General features: G+C 49.1%; 1 protein-coding gene across 1 annotated transcript in view; it reads right to left on the bottom strand.

Annotated features, from left to right (window-relative positions):
- Positions 1–17,170, bottom strand: part of LOC310694228 (hepatocyte nuclear factor 6-like) — a 28,283-nt gene extending 11,113 nt beyond the window's left edge. Inside the window, exon 1 of the mRNA XM_083477242.1 lies at positions 16,103–17,170. Coding sequence (XP_083333368.1) covers positions 16,103–17,045 — 943 coding nt within the window. The 5' untranslated portion in view covers positions 17,046–17,170. The remainder of the gene's footprint in view (positions 1–16,102) is intronic.
- Between the last annotated feature and the right edge of the window lie 721 nt (positions 17,171–17,891).

Raw genomic sequence — 17,891 nt, 5'->3', positions numbered from 1 at the left:
GCTAGACCAGGGGTCAGCAACCCGCGGCTCCGGAGCCGCATGTGGCTCTTTTACACCTTTGCCATGGCTCCGGGGCGGATACTAGCGAGGGGAGGAGATGCATTGTGCGCCCCGACACTCCCCACTGTGGCGGGCGCTGTACTGGCTGTGACGTCGCATGGGGGCGGTGCGTGTGTTAGTCACGCACCGTCCCGACGTCACCTTCCCGCCCACTGTCAGATCGGAGGGCAGCGGCGTGCATGCTTTAAATGTTGCAATGGTTTTGCGGCTCCCAGGTTTTTTTTCCTTCGAAAACGGGTCCAAGTGGCTCTTTTTGTCTTAAAGGTTGCAGACCCCTGGGCTAGACAGAAAAGATCCAGGGTCGCAGAAGCAAGCGCACAGGTTAGGCCGCAGCGGTTCTCAACCTGTGGGTCCCCAGGTGTTGTTGGACTACAACTCCCACCATCCCTGAGCTCTGGCCTTGCTAGCTAGGGGTGATGGGAGTTGTAGTTCAACTACATCAGAGGACCCACAGGTTGAGAACCGCTGGGTTAGGGGGAAGCAGCACCAGAGGAACCTCTCAATGGCAACTCCACATAAGCTTGCACCGCCAGTGGATCTGGAGCAGGGCTTGGGCCCGATGTCGGTGTGGGAAACGGACCAGCAGGGTTGTCCGGAATCTGACAGGCCAGGCATGCTGGAGACTCGGATCTCTGATTATTTGGCCTCTGCTTTTTTGGAGGTGAGGCCTGTGTCTGGATGGAGAGACTCCTTTTGGCACCGCAACTAAAAGCTGCATCCTTCATGAACAAGGCGCCATCTGCACTTTAAACTCAAAGCAGCGTCATCCCACTTAAAACAGTCACGGCTCCCCCCAAAGAATCCTGGGAACTGTAGTTTGCTGAGGGTGTGGAGAGCTGTTAGGAGACCTATTTCCCCTCACACAGAGCTGCAGTTCCCAGAGTTCCCTGGGAAGAGGGGTTGATCTTTAAACAACTTTGGGAACTGTAGCTCTGTGAGGAGGACAGGGTGGTCTCACAACTCTTGGCACCCTTAAACTACAGCTCCCAGGTTTCTTTGAGGGAGGGAAGCCATGACAGCAAAAGTGGCGTGATTCTGCTCTAAACGGATCGTGAGGATGGGGCCTGAATCTTGCAGCAAGGCACACTTGGACCCCATCTGCTCATGCGACAATTTGTGTGACGCCGCATGAAGATTGTCCGTTTTGGTTCTCCCACTTTCTCATTTCCCCCCAATATTCAATTCAGCTCTCCATATTTTTCAGCAATTTGCAGATTTCTTTATTTTTAATCCTCGCGAGAATTCACCAGCATTTGTGTGCAAATTCTTTCTAACGAACACATCTTCGCGTGAAGTTTTGACTAATGCACGCATTTTTCCATCTTCCCCCAATATAATGAATATATCCATGTTCTTTTCACTAATACCCTTATTTGTATGCCCACTTTGCCCTAATAAATGCACTTTTGTTTGGAGAGCAGTGCTGGAGAATTTGGATAGGTGTGAATTTTGACAGGCGGCTATGTTCTGGTCTGTACATTGTTTGCAAAAGCTTTGCAGCTTTGATAGAATTGGCTTTAAATGAGAACAGAGTTGAATTTCTCTCCCCATGCCCATCATGCTGATTCTGTTAGAAATTTAAAAATAGCCAACAATCCCCTTTGTGGCTGCCAAGTGATCAGCCACCTGCCCATCAAGCTCAGATTATTCTTCCTATTTTTTATTTTTATTTTTATGCTTTCCCCATTGAATGTGGTTTGTATCACTTACTTAAACTTTCTCCAAGCAGATGGAACAGAGTGTCCAGTCCTCTAAATGTCAGAACCATGCACTTTTTTGGGGGGGGGAGGTGTTATAAAATATTCTTGAGAGAGATTTACAACAGAGATGGAAAACTCTGTGCCCCCTCCCCTGTTGTTGGACTACAAGCAGCGAAGCAAGAGTCTGTTAATTTCAGTTTCTATTCATTTGTCCTTTGTCCCTTTTAAAGTTCAGCTCTCCATTTCTGCAACTTTTTGCAGATTTCTTTAAAAAGGTCCTTACAAAAATTCACCAGTGTTTTCATTTCTCCTAACGAGCCCTTTTTTGTATGCCATTTTTGCCAAATACGGATGCTTTTGCAAGCATGGCTGTCAACTTTTCCCTTTTCTTGCGAGGAATCCTATTCGGAATAAGGGAATTTTCCCTTTTAGAAAGGGAAATGTTGACAGCTATGTTTTGCAAGTGATTTCCCCCTAGCTGATGCATTTTTTTGCATGCTCTTTCCACAAATATATATGCATTTTGAAACACACTCTCCCCCACAATGTATGCGTTCTCCTACTCATTATTTGGTTGCAGAACCACATCGCAAAATTCAGAGAGGTGTGACCATCAAAGGATCGCTATGTTTCAATACACACGTCAGTGTGATTTAGGGAGATTTGCTTTAAAATCTGAACCAAATTTCTCCCGCATCCATTAACTCCAAGTCTCATTTGCCCTGGGTGGAAATCAGAGTCCAACAACTTCAGGAGAGGCACAGATCTGTCTGTGCATCCCAACAACAATTGGGTCAAACTGGAGGTGGGAAAATCCAGAAATTTAATCTCTCTCTCTCTCTTCTCCCCCCTTCCCCCAAACAAAAACACGCACATTTTGGGCACAGGGTTAAAACCAAGAAGGGGCAATTTTGGGCCAATCAAAACGGGGGGGAAAAATCAATGTTTTGCTTTGCAGAACAAAACACCCTGGGGAACGGAACAGAGGGGATTCTGGGGGAGCACACCGCTTGCTAGCTTGTGACTGTGTCTGCCGCAGAAAATAAAATCAATGACTTCCCCTTATATGAAGTCCCTCAGTAGGTCGAGGGCAGGGGGGGGCAGGATAGAACAGTTTGCCTTCCCCTACCGCCCCACCCCACGCAAACAGCTGCTCGATTCTGCGTGGAGGGGGGGACAGGCGATTGCCCAGACTTTTTAACCGAGCTTTTTGCACACACACAAACACCCTGGACAATGGGAAATGCTTCTGCGGCCACCATGATATTAATAGCCAATCGCCGTGCAGTTGGGCTCTCGACAACATGGCCGACCCATCAGGAAAACGTCCCCGAATCTTGACATTCACGCTTGCTTGCGCTAATATGTTCAAGCGCTCCATCATGTCACAGCAGGCCTGTCCCAACTGAACCGGATGTGCAGAATCCAAATGGTCCTACCCCCCCCATTGTTCATTAGGATGGGGCCCAATCCAACACTGACTGCCACTCCATTTAAAATACATCCCCGCTGCCCCCTCTAATAATCTATCGACGACCTCCTGAGAACTTGGCACGGTTAAATGGATTGATTAAAGCTTAAAGACAGCTGTGCTTGTGCCTGTTTACTCAGGAGTAAGCCCCAACTGGGTTTATTGGAGTTTAATTCTAAGGAAGCCTGCCCAGAACTGTTCTCGGCTGGTTTTTGTGAAAAGGCAGGCCAAGTGTTAAGAGCACACCTGCTTTTAATTTCAGGGCAATGATTTTGAGGCTGGTGGTGTCGCTACAAAGGGGGACGTCTTAAAAATCGTTAAAGGGAGCCTTTCTCTTCTAAAAAAAGCAATGGGTGGCTTTTTCTTTTTTTATTAAAAAAAAGCAAATTGTACTTTTAAGATGCCTCCTTCGTTCAAACTCTCTGCTTTTAACAAAGGAAGTGTTAAGCTGTGTGTGTGTGTTTTGTTTTTAGAGAGCCATGGGGAGAGCTGTGATTAAAAATAAAATAGAAATACGTCAGCCACCAATCCTGAGGTTTGGGGGAGAATGCACAGGTTTTAAACTTTCTTTTAAAACTGAGTCAGTCTCGTGGTTAAACGGAGGGCAATGAATGGACTAAAATTTAAGTAAATTCGTTGACCATTCGTAAAATAAAAATAGTTAAAATTGTGTGTTTTGCTTGCAGTATGTGTGTGTGCATGCTTAAAATCACTTTTCTACACAAATGTTCTCATTGCTTCCTTTGACACTTGTGCTCTCATTACAAACTCCCATTTGTAAAATTAAAAAGAGTGTTTTTTTACCTCTTTATACCACTGGCATTATCATCCAGCCAGTCCTAGAAAACAGTCCTGGCCTGAGGTGAGAACGGACAAATCGCTAATTTTTAATTTTTCTTACTCAACCCGTTTCAGTTTCCTGCGTTTCCACATCAGTTTGCAATAAACAAATGAAAAAAAAAACCTGCTAAAAAAGTGCTTTAGTGCAAATTTCTCCCAATTTCCCTCCCTTTTCGCAAGCAAATAATTCTCCATGTTCCCCTAATATATGGCATCTTACGGCACACACACGACTCTATTATGGGGCAGGAGGACTGCCTTGCAAAATTCAGAGAAGTGCAAATTTCAAAGCACCGATGGGTTTTGGTTTGTGCATTGTTTTCAGGAAGCGCAAGCCAATCTCTCTCTCCCCACCATCCCTGCTTGACAGTAAGATCTAGTGGTGGGATTCGCTTGTAAGTCGCACCTTGTGCAGCATAAGAGGCAGTGCTGGTTTTTAAAGGAGGGGTAAATGATCTCTTCCCCAAATCAACGGGAGGCACCGGGACGGGATCGTTCCTCACGCAGCTTTGCTGCTGATTCTCCCTCCTTCCCTCCCTCCCTCCCTCCCTCCCTCCCTCCCTCCCTCCCTCCCAGGAAAGCCCACTTCCAAACGCTGCCTTGGAACTTCCTGCTGCTACGGGGAAGAGACACAAGGCGTCCGCTGGCTCGCCTGGGCCCCCTTGGACATCCCAGCGCGTGACCGTCCTTCTGATGGATCCATCACCCTGTGACAGCTTCATTAGCTCCTAACAAGCCAGCGGTCGCTCTCTGCCGGCGCAGGTGACGAGGCCCCTTGCTCTGCCAGGGAAATGGCACTCGCGCAGGGGGAACGGAGCGTGGTGGAGACACCCAGGGTGCCAGGGAGGGTCACCGAAGGATGCCGTCAAGAGAGGGGGCGGGAAAAGGCGGCCTGGTGTTTAAAAATCTGGTTGCTGAGAGGAGATGCACCAGCTTCGAGTAGGAATGAAAAGCTGCTGTGTTTGTTGTCTAAATGCACCCAGTGTTTGGAAAGAGACAGGTTGGCTGGAAGCACGGTTGCAGCGGTTAGAGGGCCAGCTTGGGTCTGGGGAGAGCAGAGTTCAAATTTTCATTTGGCCTTGAGTGACCTTGAGCCGGTCACTCTCATACGAGCAGAAGAAGAGCCCAGCTTGCTGGATCAGACCAGTGGGCCATCCTGTTCTCACAGCGGCTGACCAGGTACAAGCAAGATTGGGGCCCAAGAGCAGCTCTCTACACTCTTGTGGCTTCCAGAAACTGGTCCTCAGGAGCATCGCTGCCTCTGACTTTACAAATTCGTCTAATCCTTTTTTAAAAGCCATCTGGGTCAGTGGCCGTCCTGTGGCAGTGAGTTCCATAGCCCAGGGGTCCTTTCTAGTAGGCACTCTGCCTCAGCTTTAACCTCGCAGGGTTGTCACGAGGATAAATTAAGCACCCCCAGGACAGAAATGCCAAAAATATGCCGGATAAATTGGGTGTGGGTGAGGAATAAAGCTGGACCGTGTGTTCTGGTTTACCACGGACATTTGCTGTCCCCGTTTTGCCTCTTAAGATTCTGAGGATTTTTTTAATGAACGAGACTTGTCAATCAGGTTTCAGACTCACCTCTGGGTCCTTTGAAGCTGGTTTTCTTGGTTAGGGGGGAAGGATGCGAATGAACGGGTGCGAATGAGCACTAGGGAGACACACAGAAATTGTGAGGCCTTGTCACGGCACACCCAGCGGCAGGAAAGGTATGTTTTTGTGCTGTCAGTTTCAACAGATTTTTGAGCCTCTGTGTGTGTGTAATATCAAAAGCACAAACTCTTCCAGCTTTGAAATCTGCCCACATTAGGCATTGTACATCAACTGTGCAAAGTTACCGTATTTTTCGCTCTATAAGACGAACCAGACCACAAGACGCACCTAGTTTTTGGAGGAGGAAAACAAGAGGGGGGAAAATCTGAATTTCAGAAGCCAGAACAGCAAGAGGGATCGCTACGCAGTGAAAGCAGCAATCCCTCTTGCTGTTCTGGCTTCTGGGATAGCTGCGCAGCCTGCATTCGCTCCATAAGACGCACACACATTTCCCCTTACTTTTTAGGAGGGAAAAAGTGAGTCTTATAGAGCAAAAAATACGGTAATTCCTAATCTGTGCTGGGAAGATGAGAGAGAGAGACTTTAAGCAGTGAACCACAGTGAGGAGGGTTATTTTTTCTTATTTCCCATCTCCCCCCCCCCAATCTATGCAAAGTTGGAGGCTGTGCCGTGATTGGGCACCAGTGGTAAGGACCTGCACTCTGCACATGCTCTGAAAAGCCATCTCCTGTCTAAATCACATGTGGCAGTCTCCAGGACTAGGGCACCGCGTGGCCATTAGAAACCTGGCCTTTTTGAAGTGCTAACCAGCCTTTGCGATTCAGGATTAAGCTATGGATAAACGTCTGCCATTCAATTTTCCAACACAAGTTCAAACGAGCAGTTGGAGTTTACAAGAGGCTGGTGGTTAAGGGCATGTGGTGTGAGCCAAACACTGTTCACACCTTGGTTGAACCAGAAACCGCAGTCTGTGCCCAGGAATAACACTGCTATCTCTAACAGGATAATATAGGAACCTTGTCTGATTATTTTCAGCATCCGTGTTGGAGGGAATTCAATATGTCTAGCCGAGCAAAGTTACATGATAGCCAAATATTTGAAAGGCTGTTGCATAGACTATGTCAGCTTTTAACCAAATGGCACCAGTAATTGGGAATATCCCCTTCCCACTTAAATCAGACAGGTACCTACGGTGTCGCCCACTGAAAATGTTTTTGATTTATAGAACTGTAGAATTGTCGAGCTGGAGGGGACCCCAAGGACAGAAGCAGATTTAGGGGAGCACAACCTGTTCGGCCTCAGGGGCCCTGCAGGGGGCGCCACAACTATGATTTAGAATGGAGTTCTGTTGGCAGAACTATAACCTGTCAGCGAGTTTAATTCTATCTGTTTATGCACACCATCAAAGCCAAACTTCTCTGACTTAAAACTGGGGTTTATTTGAGAGTAGCTGGTGGTCTTCTTGGTGCTGTTAGGCAACCTTTTGGAGTTGTACTAGTTACTGTTTGGAATTCTTGCTGAGTTTCATCGCATTTGTTTCCCCCCTGATGCATTTAGTTGTTTTGAATTTTTGCTTTAAAATATTATTTATTTCTTTTGCATTTTTAGCTGCCTAGGGTTGTTGTTTTGGCAAGATAACACAGGATGTTCGTTTAAAAATCAACAACCACAGATATATAAGCGGGAAAATTCTGTTCTGTCACCAATGTCTGCTGGAATATCTGGTCACTGTGAATATGTAAGCTTTCCACAGATTTTATTTTATGGTATGTATTTGTGTCTGTGTATATATGTGTGTGTGTACTATACACATACTTCATGCACCTCAGAAAAGCTTATGTCATAATAAACAGGAAGCTGTTAAAGACTATAAAAAAAACCTTTCTAATAAGAACAATTTTTGTAAAGCTCTCAGCCTGGCACTTGCCGCAGACTCTCTTTGCTCTGGCTCCTGAAATTTCACACAAGAACTGCCCCCGAGTCTCTAGCTTATCTTTACGGCAGTGCAGTGTAGTGGTCAGAGTATCAGACTAGAACTTGGGAAAATTCAGATTCTAATCTCACACTCAGCACAGAGCCCATCAGCATCTTTCATCCTAATGGGGTTTCTAGAGATCTTTATTTTTTTTTTATCTTTCAGTGATTTTCTTCGTATTTATGATTTTCTTCATTTTACAATGTTTCTGTAATGGTTTTATTCTACACTGCCATGCTTGCCTTTTTTATGAGTTGGTGGTTTATAAATAGCCTTATAAATAAGTAAGGAGATGATGGAACAAAACAATCCCCACTGTTGTTTCAGAAGGTGAGACCCAGCGGAGAACGATTTCAGCTCGGCATTAAGAAGGGTAGAATTTGGGACCCAGAGGGCTGGACCCAGAGGGGTCCGCTTCCTGGAAGAACAATTTCAACAAACACGAGAAGAACTTATTGAAGCTATGAGCTGTTTGACATGGACAGTGTGGGATTCTCCTTCATGGAGAGTTTCCTGCCTTGGCAGGGGTTGAAAACCTACCTTATGAAACAATTCGCCAACACAACTATCCTTTGACATTTGCACTTCTCTGAATATTGTGGGTAAGCGAGACATTCTACCCCCTCCCCCAATTTCCAACAGTTCAGAAGCACCGCTGCCTCTGACCGCAGCAACAGAGAACAGCCATTGTGACCAGTAGCCGCCATAGCAGTCCGTATAGTTCAAGCTCTGGTTTTCCAAGTTGTGATGTATGGAAGTGAGAGCTGGACCATAAAGAAGGCTGATCGCCGAAGAATGGATGCTTTTGAATTGTGGTGCTGGAGGAGACTCTTGAGAGTCCCATGGACTGCAAGAAGATCAAACCTCTCCATTCTGAAGGAAATCAGCCCTGAGCGCTCACTGGAAGGACAGATCCTGAAGCTGAGGCTCCAAGACTTTGGCCACCTCAGGAGAAGAGAAGACTCCCTGGAAAAAACCCCGATGTTGGGAAAGATGGAGGGCACAAGGAGAAGGGGACGACGGAGGACGAGATGGTGGGACAGTGTTCTCGAAGGTGCCAACATGAGTTTGACCAAATTGCGGGAGGCAGTGGAAGACAGGAGGGCCTGGCGTGCTCTGGTCCAGGGGGTCACGAAGAGGCGGACACGACTAAACAACAACAACAACATAAGAAAAGCCTGCTGGATCAGGGCAATGGGAGCCCATCTATTCCAGAATCCTGTTGTTCTAGTGCTCTAAACAACAACAGCCACCACTAGCCCTACTCTCCTTCGTGAATTTGTCTCGTCCTCCTTTAAAGGCATCCAAATTGGGGACCATTGCTGCCTCTTGTGGGGGAGAGATCCACAGATCAACTATGTGATGTGTGAAGAGGCCTTTCCTCTTATCTGTCCTCGATCTGCCAACATTCAGGATCGGTTAAAGGCGAGCTAAGTGATCTTGGAAAGGAAAGGAAAGGACGCCTTTTTAATTTCCCATCAAGGCAATGCTTGGCCATTATATATCATTTGTGATGGTCAGCAGAGTGAAGCCTGGGTTTATGGTCATCTTTTGACAGGGCATGCCGCCACGCGGGAAATATTATTAGAATAACTGTGTCTCAGCATATCTAAGTATAGAGACATTGATTCCTTTGGTCTATCCTTTCCACGGGGGGGGGGGGATGTCTCTCTTCCCTCTCCTCGGACATGAGCTCATCTGGCGCGCTGGGCAGACCCAGTTCTGGTTCTGGATTTGCAGGAAAAGAGCCCTGAATACCCAAGGTCAAACCCCACCTGGAATACTGTGTCCTCTTCTGAGCACCACAATTTTTTAAATAAGGACTGCCTGGAATGCGTGCAGAGAGGGAGACCAAGAAGATGAAGGGCCTGGAAAGCAAGCCTGATGAGGAATGGTTGAAGGAGCAGGGTTTGTTTAGCCTGGAAAAGGGGAGACTGAGAGGTGATTTGATAACCATCTCCAGATATCTAAAGAGCTGTTGCATGGAAGATGGAGAAAGCTTGTTTTCTCCTGCTCAAGAGGTGAGGACCTGAAATGGTGTGCAGTCATACCTTGGGTTACAGCCGCTTCAGGCTGGGTTTTTTCGGGTTGCAGACCGCTGAAACCCGGAAGTACTGGAACGGGTTATTTCTGGGTTTCAGTGGCCATGCAGGCGCAGAAGTGCTAAATTGCACTTTGCGCATGCGCAGAAGCACCGAATCGCAACCTGTGAGTGCGCAGACACGGGTTGTGAATGCTGCGTGTTGCGAACGTGCATCCCGCACAGATCACGTTTACAACCCGAGCGTCCACTGTATTTAAATTACAAGAAATGAAATTTTGACTAAACTCGCTGATGGTAAGAGCTGTTTGGCTGTGGAACCGACTCCCTTCTGGACTCTCCTTCTCCAGAGGTTTTTGAGCAGAGGTCTGTTGGCCATCCTCCAGGGATTATTTAGCTGCGTTTTGGCATTGCGGGGGGGGGCTGGACTAGATGAGCTTTGGGGATCCCTTCCCACTGTAGGATTCTATTACAAGGAATGTGAAAGGGGCAACAGCTCTGCTGTGTGTCTTTCGGTGGTAGCATGGGAGTGCCTGTGTGTTGCGCCAGGACTTTGGGGACCCGAGTTCAAATCCCCACTCGCCTCTCGCTGCGTGTGACCTTGGGGGCAGCCACTATCTCTTGGTCTAGCCTACCTCACAGGGTCATCGTGTGAGGATAAAACGGTGAGGGGTGTGGCAGGATGCAGGAATGGGCAGGCCATGCTATAAGGAACCAAGCCAGAAGGCACCTATGAAATATCAGGTTCAAGTCCCCATCCAATGGTGGTCTGCGCTGTTCCAGATCAGCAAATGCCTCTTTGGCATTCATTAACCCCTGCTACTGTTAGAGGGGGGGTCCATTTGGGCAAGTGGGGTGCTGCCCCACCAACCTCAGTCAGCCCCCACCTGGCTATCTTCCTGCTCACCTTGGTCTCTGTGCTGCCTCTTGGAGAACTCAGCAGGTAAGAGGAGGATGGCAAGAACTAGGGTGAGTTGATTCCACCTGGCCATTGGCTCTGGCGCCCCCTACTGCCCGGCTCCCTGCTTTCTGGCCTACCAGTCCCAAGGGGCACCCTTGTCTGCTACATTTCTACAGGTACAGGAAAATCCCCATTCGTGCGCATTTGAGTCACGTGCAAAACTGGAAGTGGCACTTAAAGAGGCAGAAACGCCCACGCCCCCCGAATGCAAAAATGTCGTGAAAACAGTGTCTAGCAATCCCAAGAGCCTTTGCAAGTGCAATCCCAGGAACCTTTGAGGCCTATGGAGAGTTGGAGAAAGAAGGTTTGGAGGGAGTCTGGTAAGGAGTCTGGAAAGGAAGTTTGGGGAGGTTCTGCTGGGTTTTTTAAAGGGTTTCCCAAGAGTTTCCAGAGGTTTAGAGAGCGTCTGCAGTTTTTTCGATGGTGCTCCCAATATACACGATTTCACTCAAATGTGTGGTGCCTGGGAATGTAACCCCCACGTAACTGGGGAGCAGCCTGTACCTGTAAAAATGTTTTTGCCTTGCTTTTTGAACCACAAAGGAGGACCCAGGTTTGTCTCAAGAACCTAGCAAGAACCCTCCTGAATGAAACAGAAGCCCCATCAAGTCCATCATCTTTCTTCCCAGCAGAGGCCAGTCAGATACTTGTCGTAAGCTTACAAGTTGGCCATGAAGGCAACAGCCCCTCCTCCATGGGGGGGAGGATAGAGGTTATTTGAGGGTAGACTGCGCCTGCACATGGCAGTTCAGCTGAGTTGTGGACAGTAAGAGCTGTTCGACAGTGGAATTTGCTGCCCAGGAGTGTGGTGGAGTCTCCTTCTTTGGAGGTCTTTAAGCAGAGGCTTGACAACCATATGTCAGGAGTGCTCTGATGGTGTTTCCTGCTTGGCAGGGGGTTGGACTCGATGGCCCTTGTGGTCTCTTCCAACTCTATGATTCTATTCTATGATTCTATGGACAGACCTGCAGTCATGATTATTTTTTAATCCCAACTAAAACCAACGAAACTTCTGCCCATCATCCTGTTTTCTGGCGCCAAATCCCTCAAGCTCACTGTTAGTTGCATGAAGAAGGAAGCTATCTTTTTGTCTGCCCCGAAACCTACCAACCATCAGCTTCATGACCCAGAGCTCTAGAATTCTCTGCCCTGCCTTCTGCCTTTTCTACACTACATACAGTTTTAAAATTCTATCCTGCCTGCGCTTCATCACCATTTTTTTTTGTCTCGGCTAAAAAGCCCCCCACACTTTAGCTTCCCCCTTTAAAGGACAGGGACAGGGGAGAGAAATCTGATTCCGTCTGCACTGTAGGCAATCCTACCTAACTCATATTTTCCAAACCCAGGTGCGAATTGAAACACAGCCGTCCTTCAAAATTCGCACTTTTCTGAATTTTGCAGTGCAAAAGTAATGGGTGTGCAAATGCATATGCTTGTGTTTCTGGTGACGTTAATGTCAACATTAACTTTCAAATTTTTAATTGGGAAAGTGCAGCTTGCGGGGGATTCCACAATCAACTCAGTCAGCATCGCAAGGGGTTGAGCTGGAGGACCGTAGGGAAACCCCCTTCCAGCCCTACAGTGTTATCATATTTAACACCTTGTGCATCAAACTGTTTACTTAGAAGAAATTACACCACCCCACACATCCTGGGTAGTTTTTAATGCTTTACTTTCAATCCTGGGCAAGTCTACTCAAAGGTAAGCTTCCCCACCACCACTGCCACTTCTGCTACCCAGGACTTATTCCCAGCCAAGATGTGTGAGCAGGATCACAGCCTTATGGCAAAACCTTAACCTTGTCTTCTTAGAAGTGAGTCCTACTGAATTCAATGGGGATTACTCCCAGGTAAGTAGGGTTAGGATCGCTACCCAAGCCCTGCAACTGAATTGTAAAACGAAATCTCCTTTTAACACCTTTCTCCAATTTTCTTTCTTTGTTACATATATGTATATATAAAAACAACATCCTACTAAACCCAGCAACACCCATAATTTAGATACGCTGGGGGGGGTGGATATTATTCTAAATAGATTATCCATCTCAGTTTGCCCTTGAATCATGAGAGCTAGAGGCACGAAAGAAGAACAGAGCAGCGTGTGTTTAGTGGCAAGGGAATTTTTGGGAGGGGGCAATTGGACGCTTGCAGTAACATCCAGTAGAGGCCATGGGGAAATATTGGAGGGAGGCTCGGAACAATACAAGGAAAGCAGAAATAGAACCACAAAGAATCTGTGGACAGATTTCCCTATTTATTGGGCAATCTTACCCCAACCCCCCCAACCCCAGCAAACCACTCTTACAGATATTGGATCCGACTCTATTGCAAAAAGCCTAATCAATAGCCGAGATTCATATTACCCAACAATAATGGATCCGAGAGGGTGATTATTCATTCAGCGCTCCGATATTCAGGACTTAACAGTTTTCAAGAAGTCGCCATAATGGTGACCTTATGGCTCTTTCCTCCCTCATGCCCCTCTCTTCGTGTATGTGTGTGTGTGTGTGTGTGTGTGTGTGTGTGTGTGTATATATATATATATATATATATATATATATATATATATATATATAAAAACAACTGTGAGGGTTTACTTCCACACTCAGCCATCTCCACCCGCCTCTCTGTGATCATGCGAGTGAATGACAGTTTGCAAGGGATGGGGGGGAGGGAATGGCGCTGAGCAGCAGCCCAGCACCCAAACACCCACACAGAGGCCCCAACGAAGCCCGGTCTTGTGGTCAGCCTCGAAAGAACCGGCCGAGGAGGGAGCGCAGGGTTCAGTCTCCTTGCCACCATCGTGGGCTTCCACTGGGTTTGCCCATGGCAGTGAGCGGATCCTTGCCTGTGGCTGGGGAATGGCGCTTAGCCATTCTCCTTGACCATTGGCCATGCTTGCTGGGGCAGATGGGAGTTGTAGTTCAGTAACATCTGGAAGGACAGATGTTCCCCCACACCTGGTCTGGAGCTTTTGGATATCCCAGGGGCCTGACCAACCTGGTGGCTTGAATATTCAGGCTGGCGCCCAAAAACTCTGACTCCATCTTTTCACCCTGGCAACCCATCCCAGCCTGTGGCCTGGAAGGCTGGGTGCAGGATTTCTGAACGCCCCCAGCAACCCAGGTTGGGATGGCAGCCTTCTTCCAAGCCCAGTCCTGTCTCTCAGAAGAGGCCCAGTGTAAGGACATCAGGAGAGACCTGCTGGATCCGGCCAATGAGGGCCCTTTTGGTCTAGCACCCTCTTCCCTCAATGGCCAACGCCCCTGATAACATACAAATCTAGCTAGACTGCCTCTGGAGCTGGAGGTTCCATAAGGAGTGCTTGGCTGTGATTTCCATTTAGTAGCAATCACTACCCTATCTCAGGACACACCAACAAAGGAGGAGTGGATTTGTAAATTAAGTGAGCATACAGAATTGGCAAAATTAACTTCAATTATAAGATATCAATCAAATCAAAAGTTAAGAATGGAGTGGAAGTATTTTGAAGATTATATGTCAAAATATTGTTCTAAAAACGATATGTTAATAGGCTTAGAATAAGAAATGTAAGCAATAACAAAACAAATAAGGAAAAAAAAGAATTTAACAAAAATAATTTATTATAGAATGCAAGGGGGAAAGGTAGAAAGAAATATAAAGAAGTCGGATTGCTGTGGAGGGAAGTAGAAGGTGGAAGGTGGGTTTTGTAATTAAGTGTATAATTATGCAGCTGTTGTAATTTAGATATTATATTTTATATGAGGGAATCATTGGGAATTTTGGTTATTATGTATATACGTTAAGTTTCAATAAAGATCTTTGGGGAAAAATTAAAGAATCAGGAGAGCCTGTGCTGCAGCTGGATGAGGCCAAAGGGGTCCTGTCTAGCCCAGCACCCTGATGTTCCAACTGGAAGCCCAAAAGCACAGCCTGAGTGCTTGCAATTCGCAGCAACGGGTCTTCTACAGAGGGGCTTTCAAATTCCAGCGGTGCCCTGTGCAACACCAAAATTCAGTGTGCATCCCTGCCTCTCGACTTCCCTTCAAAGTCTTTGTCGCGGTGCCCTCTCGGCTCAGCACCCAGTGAGGGCAGACCAGCCACGACCCCCTAAATCTGCCTCGGTCGCTGGAGGGAGTACACAGCTGCTGTGGTTTGTAGCCACCAATAGTCCAATCCTCCTTCCTGAATTTGTCTAATCCTCATTCAAAGGTGGGTGGCCATAGCTGCCTCCTGTGGGGGTGAGTTCCACAGTTTAACTGTGGGCTGTGTGAGGAAGAAGCCCTTCCTTTCTTCCCCAACCCCTGGGCTGGACCAGATGTTCCTCCTTCGACGAGACCCTTGGCAGGTCTGCTGTCTCAGCAGCCAGGCCTAGAGAGTCCAGCGAGGCTCGACTCCCAAGCAAGGGCCCCCATAGAGCAGTTGGGGGCGGCCCATCCCATTTCGCCACCTGAGGCAAGATGGGAATGTGCCGTCTCCTGCCTGCCCCCCAACTGCCACCACCGCACTCCACGGCTTCCACCGCGCGCTGGAACGCAACCCCGTGGCCAAATTCAGCCAGGGAAGAGCACTGAGCAAGGCTATGGCCATGTCTTCTCCACCAATGGGGTGAAACTCAGCCAGGGGGTGGTTTCTGCTGCCAGCAGAAGCGGACGCTGCTCCACCCCACCTAATGGGCGGTCTGGCTCTGATAGCAGCGGTTCCCAAGTGCGTGGTGCCACCGGAGGAATGGGGGGTGGGATTCCCTAGTGGAGAGCTAAGGCGCAAGGGGGCGGCAGCGGGTGCAGGGGAGGCCAACGCCCAACAGACTTTGGAAAGCCGATAGCGCTGGATCCAGTTCATTCGTTCTGCTCACTTAATTAAACCAAATAGTTTTGGTTGGGTTTCGAATAAATGTGCAATTAATTGTTCCTCTTTTGAACTCCCTCGGGAGATGCTGGACGTTCCTTCCTTGGAGGTATTTCAGCAGAGGCTGGATGGCTGTCCGTCATGGATGCTTTCACTGAGATTCCTGCACTGCAGGGGGTTGGACTGGATGACCCTCAGGGTCCCTCGGGGTGCCAACTTGAATAAAAAAATGGGGGGCCCTAGGTAAGCCCCAACCCACATAACTGACCACAAGATTATGAATGAGACACCATTTGAATGGCAAAGCAACTTGGGGGGGCTGGCCCCCTCAAATATTTTATTGGGGGGCGAGCGGAAGGGACTTTGGCCCCCTAGGAATGGGCTCCTATGCTCCCAACTCTACAATTCGGTGAGTCAATGAGTTTTATTGTGCTATCATCTTGCTTTGTGGGTCATGCAAACTGCTGTTCTGAATAGCGCTTTTGTTGGGGTAGCAGAAACAGAGAATGAGTCTGTGGCCCCGAAAAGGTTGCGAAGCCCTGATATATAGGGCTGCCATGTCTACCGAGGACCTTGAGGGGGGTGGAAACAGCCCCTCCTCGCTTCCTTGTATTGTTCCAGCCTTGCTTACAGCTTACAGGGAGGGTGGGGGTCAAAAATTATCTTACCTTCTAACCTTAAAGCTGCCATCCTCTGGAACTCGGGCTCCTGCAGCCACCTCCACATCCTCTTGAAGGTCTCCCTCCCGGACTTGAGCTTGCTCCAGGGCTTGGGGTTCCTCAGGAGGTCCGAGAGGGTGCCCTGCGACCGGCAGAGGACCCTCTCGGCAAAGATGGCTTGGGGGATGCTGTAGCGCTTGAGCTCTGCGATGATCCTCTGAGCCACCTCCTTGGTGTTGATCTCCTCCAGTTGGCTGGAGAGGACGGTGGTCTGGGTGGCGATGGGCGGGTTGGGCCGGGCGTTCATCTCCGCCCGGGGGTGTCCATAGGGGGTTTGGCCCATGGCACTGGGAGAGGCCATGGTGGAGTTCTGCGAGGGGGACATCTCCCGGGAGAAGTGCTGCTCCATCCTGCCAAACATGGCGGCCGAGTGGGCCTCGAAGCCGTTGCCCAACACCATCTTCTCGTTGCCCAGCGGGGCGGAGGAGTGGCCTGCATAGTTGTGCATGGGGCCCAGCTGTGGGCTGGGCAGGGAGGACAGGCTCTGCCCCATGCCAATGTCCTTGGGGTAGGGGCTGTAGAAGTTCCCCCCGGCGCCCAGGCCCCGGTCCTCCCGCATGAGGGTGAAGCTGCCGATGACGTTCCCCATGGGGAGGCACTGGTGGTGGTGGTGGTGATGGTGGAACTTCTCGTGCAGGGGCTGCAAGGGCGTCAGGGTGGTGTAGCTGTTCCCCGCCCCGGCGGAGGGCGACTCCCCGCCAAAGCCCAGCCCCGGGTGCAAGGTGGTGGCCAGGGCGTGCTCCGCCCGGTGGTACTCGCTGCCCTCCAGGACGGAGGCCACCAGCGACGGCCTCTGCAGGGCCGAGTGCAGGGCCCGGCTGTCGCTGTGCATCAGCTCCTGCTCCTGGATGGACATGTCCCCGCCGTTCTCCAAGCTCAGCTGGACGTTCATGGTGCAAGACCCCTGGCCCTAGGCCATCACCTTCCCATCCGTTGGACGAACCGGGTCTGAAATCTCCAGCTCACCGGGGCTCTGGGAGGAAGGGAGCTACGGGCTCTGGAAGGTGGTGGTTGGTTGGTTGGAGAAGACCAAGGTGGTGTTTCTTACCGTCCTTGAGAACCTTCAGTGGGACAGAAGAGCATCAAAACATACAAAAGAGCCTGGCTCCTGGATCAGGCTCAAAAGCTCACCTAGCTCAGCGTCTAGACTAGGTGGGCCTTTGAGGAATCTAGATAGACTGCCTCTGGACCTGAAGGTTCCATAAGAGCATAAGGAAAGCCCTGTTAAATGAAGCTGCAAGGTCCAGCTCCCTCTTATTTCAGTAGCCAAAAGCCCCAAAGAATCTAGCTCAGGCATAGGCAACCTCGACCCACCAGATGTTTTGGGACTGCAATTCCCATGATCCCTAGCGGTCAGGGATGATGGGAATTGTAGTCTCCAAACATCTGGTGGGCCGAGGTTGCCTATGCCTGATCCAGCTAGACTGCCTCTGGAACTGGAGGTTCCATAAGAAACCTGGAAGAGCCTGCCTGCTGGATCGGGGCCAAAGCAAAGCCCATCTCGCCCAGCCTATCAGTGGACAAATGCCCCATAGGACCTAGGAACGTGGATAGACTGCTTTTAGATCTGGGGGTTCCATTGGGATATTGGTAGAGTCCTGTGGCTGGATCATCTACTCCAGCATCGCGGTCTCACTGGGGCTGGGCAGATGCCCACAATCAAGACCCAAGGACAAGAGCAACACTACCATCAACGGGCATTGAGAGGCAATCGTGAGACAGGTGAACTGCTGGTCTG

This window comes from Podarcis liolepis, assembly GCF_965112155.1.
Source record: "Podarcis liolepis genome assembly, chromosome: 15".
Lineage (NCBI taxonomy): Eukaryota > Metazoa > Chordata > Lepidosauria > Squamata > Lacertidae > Podarcis > Podarcis liolepis.
Note: the sequence above shows the minus strand (reverse complement) of the source record. Positions and strands in the feature narration are given on the sequence as shown.